This window comes from Tribolium madens, unplaced genomic scaffold (genome assembly GCF_015345945.1).
Source record: "Tribolium madens isolate multiple individuals breed KSU strain unplaced genomic scaffold, Tmad_KSU_1.1 Scaffold_71;HRSCAF=194;Tcas5.2_LG6, whole genome shotgun sequence".
Classification (NCBI taxonomy): domain Eukaryota; kingdom Metazoa; phylum Arthropoda; class Insecta; order Coleoptera; family Tenebrionidae; genus Tribolium; species Tribolium madens.
In genome coordinates, this window is record NW_025401041.1 from 8,294,359 (window position 1) to 8,304,336 (window position 9,978).

The 9,978-nt window shown below is 34.4% G+C and overlaps 3 protein-coding genes across 7 annotated transcripts in view; all 3 read left to right on the top strand.

The window, feature by feature from the left end:
* Positions 1–1,398, top strand: part of LOC123009302 (LIM domain kinase 1) — a 6,971-nt gene extending 5,573 nt beyond the window's left edge. For all 3 annotated transcript variants that reach the window (XM_044405505.1, XM_044405506.1, XM_044405507.1), the window contains 2 exons: positions 329–483; positions 539–1,398. In XM_044405505.1, coding sequence (XP_044261440.1) covers positions 329–483; positions 539–1,190 — 807 coding nt within the window. In that variant the 3' untranslated portion in view covers positions 1,191–1,398. The remainder of the gene's footprint in view (positions 1–328; positions 484–538) is intronic.
* A 461-nt stretch (positions 1,399–1,859) lies between these two features.
* LOC123009307 (dynein light chain 1, cytoplasmic) lies at positions 1,860–7,102 on the top strand. Of its 3 annotated transcripts, none has more exons than XM_044405515.1 (3): positions 1,860–1,994; positions 2,631–2,778; positions 5,910–7,102. In XM_044405515.1, exons 2-3 carry the CDS (start codon positions 2,671–2,673, stop codon positions 6,069–6,071), a joined length of 270 nt encoding a protein of 89 aa, XP_044261450.1. In that variant the 5' UTR covers positions 1,860–1,994; positions 2,631–2,670; the 3' UTR covers positions 6,072–7,102. The 3 variants fall into 3 exon arrangements, with proteins under 3 accessions (XP_044261450.1, XP_044261449.1, XP_044261447.1); XM_044405514.1 differs by lacking the exon at positions 1,860–1,994 and adding an exon at positions 2,052–2,423; XM_044405512.1 differs by lacking the exon at positions 1,860–1,994 and adding an exon at positions 2,056–2,434.
* A 66-nt stretch (positions 7,103–7,168) lies between these two features.
* The window catches only part of LOC123009303 (histone-lysine N-methyltransferase PR-Set7), a 7,939-nt gene continuing 5,129 nt past the window's right edge, over positions 7,169–9,978 (top strand). Inside the window, exon 1 of the mRNA XM_044405508.1 lies at positions 7,169–7,383. Coding sequence (XP_044261443.1) covers positions 7,374–7,383 — 10 coding nt within the window. The 5' untranslated portion in view covers positions 7,169–7,373. The remainder of the gene's footprint in view (positions 7,384–9,978) is intronic.

Genomic DNA, 9,978 nt, shown 5'->3' on the forward strand with positions numbered 1-9,978 from the left:
ATATTAAGTTAATAATGATTTGTTTTTTCGTCAATGTCATTATTAATGCATAATTTTCTTTAAGAAATGGTTTGTTAAAATTTTTCATTAAAAAAATGCAATGTTTTCAATTAATTAATTTGACGTTTGTCAATGTAAAATAAATGGCAACTTAATTCGAATTAGTTTAATTCTGAATTAAATTTTCATTTCGCTTTTTGTAAACCGGCTCTTATAGAAATTTATCCTTGCATCCAGCAAGGGCTGGTTTATTGAGGCGTCATTTTCATTTTGTTCGACTGTAGGTTAAAATTGTATAATTTTGTGTAAATTCCACTTTTATTATTAGATTATTGGGCGTGTCTTGGCCGACCCTGATTTCCTCCCTCGTTCCAACGATTTTGGTCTTAATCAAATGACCTTCAAAGAGAAATTCTGTGGTTCTTGTCCTGAAGCCTTCTACAAAATTGCATTCTTATGCACTGATCTCAATCCTGATAAACGGTAACCAATCCTGAACCGTCATTTTAATCACATGACTATTAACTGTCATTTTTAGGCCGCCATTTGAGGTTATGGAAGTTTGGTTAGAAAGTCTTTCTATGCATTTATCAGTGGGAATGCCACTCCCACCTGATTTACTCTTCGATATTCAACATTATAGAGGCATAAGTCCGAGTTCGTCGGGGAGTAACACCCCTGATAGCATTTCGGGACACCGAAGTCCGGCCCTGGAGCCGATCAAAGAGGGCAAAATGGCCGAAAAACCGAAAGTCGAAAGTGTCGAATTTCCAAATTATGAGAACGTCGAGTTTGTAAAAAGTGACAAGGCTGCCAACTTGAAATTGGGGACGAATTTGAGTCTTCAGAGTATCAGTTTGAATACGATGTGCCCCTCCCGAGTGACCCAAAAATTCGTTAATAATTCTATAGTACAAAAGAAAAGTATCCCAGATGTGGTCTCGTCCACATTGACCAAAAACCCCGATTATAATAATTTGTGTTCGTCCCGGAGGCGTTATATGAGGGTTTCGGGGACTCCTTTGATGTCTCGACGCAAGCCTTGCGAGTCTGAAAGTGGGGCTTCCGTTGTGCGGACCATTATCGATAATTTTAATAAGAAAGAGTTGGACAGGGGGGCTTACGGCAGGTGCTCGTTGAGAGTAACCGGGGGGCGCAGTGACAGCCCCGACGAGTACACACCGTTGTAATTATAGTAATTAACAGTGCTTTAAACGTTCCAATGCTCATGTAATCCGACAAAATTACTAATTATTCTGTGATAAATCTGTTAAGTATTAAGAAACGGAACAATTTATCGTTTAATTTAGGTTTTATGTGATATCATTCACTTAACGTACTTATCGCCACATTCCATGTATGTAAATAAAATGAAATTACACAAAACTTATTTATTAACACTTTGATTACATTTCACTTGAGTCAGACTCGAGATTTTCAAGGATTTGTTTAGTTTGTTGGAGCTGTTTCATAGTCTTCAACAATTGGAGCCCCAGAATGGACGTTTCGTAACGCATCATCAGGGTCTTGCGGTAGGTGGAACGCAAGTCTGCGATCTGGTTTTCCATGAGTCTTGAAATGGTTGAGTATTGATTCGACCATTGGGGCTGGTTTTTACCCATTTCGAGCAACTCGGGGCGCATTTTTTCGAATTCAAAGATGGCGGGTTGACAGAACACAGCGGCGTAGAAATTTTATAAATCACTTTTTTGGTTTGTAATTTAATTAGAATTGCGTAATTAAAACAAAACTTGTTTTATTATTTTAATTAGAAATGAATAGGAAATAATTGCGTAATTAAAATAAAATTTGTTTTTTGGGGACAGGTTTTTCGTGTTGGCTGGCCTGTTTTCGGGCGCGTGGTTTGAAATTGCGTGTCTGCGCACCAGTGTCGTATCGATCTCGCGAATTAATAGCGCAGTGACTTGGTGTAGTTGGGTCCAAATGTGCTTTCCCACTGTAAAAACCGTCTGAATTTAGGAAAGTGCATTAAAGTAAGTGTTTTTTTGCGATTTCTTGCATGTGAATCTCACGCTTGTCACCGGGAAATCTCGTCACGATCACTTTTCTGCTTTTAGCCCCCGGTCGTGCCTCCTATGAGCCACAAAACCGTAAAAGCGTCATTTTCAGACAGCTTTAAATTGACAATCAATTGGTACAGTAAAAATTGATTTATTGCATGCTAGTGCATGATGCACGCCACTGTCTTGCATTGGACCAATCAGCGTACGTTTGCCAGACCCTCCTGCCAGAGGCCCCTAGTCGGCGACCAATCACACATCAATTGTCAGTTGTAGTTTTGGCACTCGTGCGATTAAAAGCCACTCGTGAGAAAAAAATTGAAAATCTAGCTTTTCAACAAGGAGAAAATTCGAAAAAGTGTAAACGTTTGACAGTTGGAGTTTTTCCAGCACTTTTCCGGGGTAAATCTCACGTGAGTAGAACAAACGAGAAATTAATCAATCAATCAGAGATGATCGCATGTTTGTCAAATGATTTTCCTATTGATAAAACTAGAGCTTGGTTGTGCCAGTTATGGCAGAACTGATCGCTAGAGCCAGCGTCCGAATTAGAGATTTGGGCGCTGTGTACAGAAAGTGCCCCCCTACAAGTAATCCTCCCCTTTGCAGGTCCAATAACAAGCACCACCACCACAACACCGCCGACAAGATGACCGACCGCAAAGCAGTCATCAAAAACGCCGATATGAGCGAGGACATGCAGCAGGACGCAGTGGATTGCGCCACACAAGCCATCGAAAAGTACAACATTGAGAAAGTGAGTAAAAACGGCGAAAATCCACTGTGAAAATAAGGTCACGTGACGTGAAAACGGACCACGTGACGCGGCAATTGGCATCAATGATGCCAGATTAGGGAATTTTTCACTGACGAAAAGGGCTAGACTTCGTTGATTTCAGGGTTGCCAGGTGTAGTGATTTTTCCCGAATCTAGGGATTTTTAAACTGTCTGAGGGATAAAGGAATTTTTTCAGTTTTTTCCACAAAATCTAAGAATTTTTTTAAAATCTTGAAACAATTAAATGGGAGACGCTTTTTGTGTTCAGGGTTTCAAGTTTGAGAAAGTGAGTAAAAACGGTGAAAATCCACGATAAAACTGTGACGTGAAAACAGACCACGTGACGCGGCAATTGGCAGCAATGGTGCCAGACTAGGGAATTTTTCACTGGATGTTTATTGCGTTGATTTCAGGGTTGCCAGGTGTAGGGACTTTTAAACTGTCTGAGGGATAAAGGAATTTTTTCAGTTTTTTCTCACAAAATCTAGTGATTTTTTAAAAATCTTGAAACAATTTTTTGGGAGACGCTTTTTCTTTATTTTTTGTGTTCAGGGTTTCAAGTTTGAGAGAGTAAGTGAGTAAAAACGGCAAAAATCCACGACAAAACTGTGAAAATAAAGTCACGTGGCGTGAAAACGGACCACGTGACGCGGCAATTGGCAACAATGATGCCAGATTAGGGAATTTTTCACTGACAAAAGGGGAGTTTATTGCGTTGATTTCAGAGTTGCCAGGTGTAGGGATTTTTTCCGAATCTAGGGATTTTTAAACTGTCGGATAAAGTAATTTTTTCAGTTGTTTTCACAAAATCTAGGGATTTTTTAAAAATCTTGAAACAATTTTTTGAGAGACGCTTTTTGTTTGTTTTTGTGTTCAGGGTTTCAACTTTGAGAAAGTGAATAAAAACGGCGAAAATCCACGACAAAACTGTGAAAATAAGGTCACGTGACGTGAAGACGGACCACGTGACGCGGCAATTGGCAACAATGATTCTAGATTAGGGAATTTTTCACTGACAAAAAAGGTGTTTATTGCGTTGATTTTGAAACTGTCTGAGGGATAAAGGGATTTTTTCAGTTTTTTCCCACAAAATCTAGGGATTTTTTAAAAATGTTGAAACAATTTTTTGGGAGACGTTTTTTGTTTCTTTTTGTGTTCAGGGTTTTAAGTTTTTTTTTAATAATTCACATTAAAATGTTTAAAAAAAAAATAGAAAAAAATTAAAGGCAACACCATCTATCAATAAAAAGTTAAAAAAAACTTGACATGAGTTGTTGGGAATTATGAAGATCACTGTAATTTTTACCACAAGTAAATCCAAGAAAGTTTTAGACAAGAAAATACGTAACTCCCGAACTCTCCATTAATAATGACTTATGCGAAATAAGTATGTCCTCTAACCACGTGATATCTCCAGGTTATATTATTATATTTTTTATTAGTTTTTGTTTTTTTTTAATTAAATTAATATCTATTTAGTTTGTCTAGAATATATTTTACGTCAATTGTGTTATGTTTTATTTATTATATTTGTTTAATCAAAAATGGTTTTAATAAACTTTTTTTGAAATTCTTATTTTGTTATGCAATCCAATAAACACCTAAAATTTAAATGGATTTGGCAATCCTTAGGGATTTTTGACAACTAAATCTAGGGATTACAAAAAATTTCACCTGGCAACACTGGTTGATTTTGTCTTGGAAAACCTAGTGGAAAGGATGCATGTTATTATTTTTGTTAAGAAAAGAAGATGCAAATATTGTTTGGTTTAATTTTTTATTTGACAAGTTTATTTGGGGTAAAAATTCAAAATTATTCTATGTATAAAAATAGACATTATACTAAAACCATGACTTTTGTATCTGCCCCGCCCATTTGGTTTTCTTAACAACCAATGAAATATGTACCCAAGGTGGTCAGATTTAAACTGAATAATCCTAAGTGATGATGATAGTGATTTTGCATAAATTTTAAAAATTGGATTAAATTTTATTTTCGATTGGTTTTTAATTTATTTGTTGTACATTTGTTGGTGGTTGATCACCACATAAACATTTATTTTGACATTTTGTTAAAAACAATTTTTAGATTTCTGCTCCAATATTAATGTAAATTAAATTTTTGAAAATATTAAATTATTAAATAATTTTTTGACATCTAGCTAATATACGAAATGCCATGCGACATACGTGCGCCTACGTAATAGAAAGACTTTTTGATCGCACTGTATTATAATTGTTTTCTCTGTATTGTTTGTTTATCTAAATATGCAATTATTTTTAAATTAATACTATTAATAATATTAATATAATTGTTAAAACATTTGATTTTTGTAAAACCATATTTCTGTCGTGACAATAATATCTACATTTTTTGCAAATTATGACTTCTTTCTCTTCTGACAAACATCACGTGTTTGTTTCCCTCACAACTGCATCCACTTGAACTAATTTTCACCCAGTTATGAACTACTACAAAACAAAAATTTTTTTTTTTCAAGAATTATTATTGTCGGACAAAATAAAGTAATCAACAGATTTAGTGCAGTTTATTGACAATTAGCAAGAAACTAATTTACAAGTTTTTGTACAATTGATTTCGTAAAAAAAATGTTTTTTTATTCACAATTCTTAAAAATGTCATGATAACGTCGTCACTCAAATACAAGTTACTATTGAAAATTGCCTGGTATAAAAATAAAGATTTTTATCTGACAAAATCGGCGTGGGCAAAAAAAAATGTACTTACTATATTTTTGATAATTACTTTTAATTTTATTTATTACCTTAGAAAGGTACCTACTGATGTAAAAATTGTGTTAAAACCTCAACGATGAAGTAAATATCGGGATTATTTCGCAATTGTGGCATTTATTGTCAGTTGCGATGAGCAAAATTAAAGAACAAAAAAAAATTACATTTAATTCGATAAAAATGTAATAACTAGCTTTTTTGGAAAACGCAAAAATTGTGTTATATGCAAAGCATATAACACATATCTTTTATTAAAAAAAATAAGCAAAAATTCCAGTTAGTTTCGGAGATATTTTATCCCTTTAATTCTCAGAGTTAAATTCAAGAATATTTCAATTAATAAAACGTTTGTTTCAGGACATTGCGGKGTACATTAAGAAAGAGTTTGACAAGAAGTACAACCCGACGTGGCACTGCATCGTGGGCCGAAATTTCGGCTCGTATGTGACCCACGAGACCCGTCATTTCATCTATTTCTATTTGGGCCAAGTGGCGATACTTCTATTCAAGAGCGGTTAAATTATCATTCCCTGTACCACAGTATTCCAAGGAAAAATTTAAATACTTAACAACAACAACAAAAACCAGACGTATTGTGTATTTAGCTATGTTTTTCGTCACTTTACATTTCGGTTTATACCATTTTCGAATCAGCAAGTGTGTTTTTTTGATGAATTTTAGGCGTGGGTGAGTCGAAAATGGATATCTAAATTCAAAACTTGGGATGTTTTTGGTGTATATTATATGAATATAACTTTTTCTTGATTAAATTATTTTTATTTAGTGATTTTTTCGGGGAAATGTTGATTGGAACGCACAATTCTAGATGGGCTTTAAATGCACGTAAAATCAACATTTCTTGGTCGGCCCTTTCCTCAACAGTGAATGTTGGTTGCTAAATATATTCATATACTAAGAATCCTTATTCCGTAAGTTGTTAATCTATATATAAGCCATCTTTACTAAAGTTGTAGTTAAGTTTTGTTATACTTGAATGTAGGTTATAATTTTTGTTTACTTCTTAAATYATTTATGGAGCGTTTACTCGTGACATAGCGTCCATTTTAAGCTAACAGCTCCAAGTGATATCAAAGGTTTAGTTCTTTTAAATGACTTGAGTCACTGCCGCTACATTTAGAAGAACTAAAATCAATTATTTGCTTGCTTCTTCCTCTAGAAGAGGAAGTGCCACTTTTTTGATTTTTACGTGGGCAGTAACTCAATTATTGCCYACATAGATCTCAACAAGTGACACTACTGTACAAGATATATTTTTGTATAAAAAAAAACCCACGGGATGGGCATGGTTTTTAATAAGCGACTTGCTTTAGTTAAGATTAATGAATTAGTTAGGCAATRGTTATGATTTAGAAGAACTAAATTCAAATATCGCTCTCTCTTCACTCACTAGCTTAGGACTTAACTGTACATTTAATGTTATTTTCTTCTCAAACCTACCCGAATCCCATCCCGAATCTCTCCTCGACTCTTTAACCCCTTATTTTRATACAATGTAATTTCTATATGTAGCAAATACATGGTTAAAGATTCGACCAGTTTGAATTACCCGCCTCWTAGCCACACACACGTGACCAAACTCGCCCAATCAAAGCCAAGTCGAATTTGACTTTGCGACGCTTGGCTTGTAGTGGTTTCAAGCCAGTTTATCAATTTCAAACATCAACAAATGACCGAAAAAATGTAGAAACGCCACGAAAAACGTTAAATTGACCCGGGCCGCGTTTTATTATCGTTTGAGTTCGATTTTTGTTCAAGTTGTGTGTTTTTTTGGGGGCGAAAAAAGAAAGGAAATAGTGTAAAATGGTCAGGGGTAAGTAATCCGATGTGTTTTTGTGGCAAATTACACGTTTTTAATTGATTTTAAACTAAAATTTACAATCAGAATTGTTTATTGTCTTTTGTTTGCATCGGCCATTTTGTCTAATCACAGGACGTGATCCCGAATTTAATTCTTTAATAATTCGAAAGTAATCTAATTTGTTTAATTAAAAGTGGTAGAGAACTGTTACTTGCATGATTACGCATATTTCGTGTTAATTTCATATAGGGAAACACAATTTTATTTGACATAACCTCAAAAATGACAAGACAAACTTAACACCTATTTTGGTTGTAGGTCGTCGCGTGAAGGCCGTTTTCACCTGCACTCATCCTGACGATTGTTTTTTTGGGCATTTCTTGCATGTGAATCCCACGCTTGTCACCGGGAAATATCGTCACGATCACTTTTCTGCTTTTAGCCCCCGGTCGTGCCTCCTATGAGCCACAAAACCGTAAAAGCGTCATTTTCAGACAGCTTTAAATTGACAATCAATTGGTACAGTAAAAATTGATTTATTGCATGCTAGTGCATGATGCACGCCACTGTCTTGCATTGGACCAATCAGCGTACGTTTGCCAGACCCTCCTGCCAGAGGCCCCTAGTCGGCGACCAATCACACATCAATTGTCAGTTGTAGTTTTAGCCCTCGTGCGATTGAAAGCCACTCGTGTGTAAAAAATTGAAAAATCTAGCTTTTCAACAAGGAGAAAATTCGAAAAAGTGTAAACGTTTGACAGTTGGAGTTTTTCCAGCACTTTTCCGGGGTAAATCTCACGTGAGTAGAACAAACGAGAAATTAATCAATCAATCAGAGATGATCGCATGTTTGTCAAATGATTTTCCTATTGATAAAACTAGAGCTTGGTTGTGCCAGTTATGGCAGAACTGATCGCTAGAGCCAGCGTCCGAATTAGAGATTTGGGCGCTGTGTACAGAAAGTGCCCCCCTACAAGTAATCCTCCCCTTTGCAGGTCCAATAACAAGCACCACCACCACAACACCGCCGACAAGATGACCGACCGCAAAGTAGTCATCAAAAAAGGCGATATGAGCGAGGATATGCAGCAGGACGCAGTGGATTGTGCCACACGAGCCATCGAAAAGTACTACATTGAGAAAGTGAGTAAAAACGGCGAAAATCCACTGTGAAAATAAAGTCACGTGACGTGAAAACGGACCACGTGACGCGGCAATTGGCAACAATGATGCCAAATTAGGGAATTTTTCGCTGACAAAATCTAGGGATTTTTTAAAAATCTTGAAACAATTTTTTGGGAGACGCTTTTTCTTTGTTTTTGTGTTCAGGGTTTCAAGTTTAATTTTTTTTTTAATAATTCACATTAATAAAATGTTTAAAAAAAAAACAACACCAGGCAACACCATCTATCAACAAAAAGTTAAAGAAACTTGACACGAGTTGATGGGAATTATGAAGATCACTGTAATTTTTCGGGAGGGAAGTAGTACCACAAGTAAATCCAAGAAAGTTTTAGATAAGAAAATACGTAACTCCTGACTTCTCCATTAATAATGACTTATGCGAAATAAGTATATCCTCTAACCACGTGATATCTCCAGGTTATAAATATATCGACCGATCTGTTGATATTATTACGAATTACGAATTATTATTATATTTTTTATTAGTTTTTGTTTTTTTTTAATTAAATTAATATCTATTTAGTTTGTTTAGACTATATTTTACGTCAATTGTGTAAGTTATGTTTTATTTATTATATTTGTTTAATCAAAAATGGTTTTAATAAACTTTTTTTGAAATTCTTATTTTGTTATGCAATCCAATAAACACTTAAAATTTAAATAGATTTGGCAATCCTTAGGGATTTTTGACAACTAAATCTAGGGATTACAAAAATTTTCACCTGGCAACACTGGTTGATTTTGTCTTGGAAAACCTAGTCGAAAGGAAGCATGTTATTATTTTTTGTTAAGAAAAGAAGATGCAAATATTATTTGGTTTAATTTATTTATTTGATAACTTTATTTGGGGTAAAAGTTCAAAATTATTGTATGTATAAGAATAGACATAGAATAAACATAATACAAAGTGGTTATAAATGATTTTCATCTAGCCAGCTGTGAATTTTCCATGTAAAATAAAAAATGCCGCTTTACGAAAATAGGGGTAGCTACTTGTTTTAACTCAAAATTAAAAAATCGCCGTTTACTAAGCGTCCACTTCGAAAAGAGACTTCAATTATAAACTTGTTTTCTTCCAAAGTATGTATTATTATCAATTATTATTGGAAATTAGTTGAAACAATAAAAGTTTGATTAATAACAATTTATTATTAATTAATAAGTGACACTAATGACAGAACTAGAGCTTTTAAAAAAAGTAGAGCGACACAAATGCAAAAAAATTCCAAAGCTGGCTAGATGAAATTCATTTATAACCACTGTACTAAATCCATGACTTTTTTATACAGGGTGAATATAAAGTATGGAACCAAGCGGTTTTATTTTGAATCATTTGTCTCCAGAAAATAATAATTAATATAAATTAAAGTAATATAAAAATGTGATCGTATTTTCAGAACGAAATTTTGTTTTGTTTTTGAG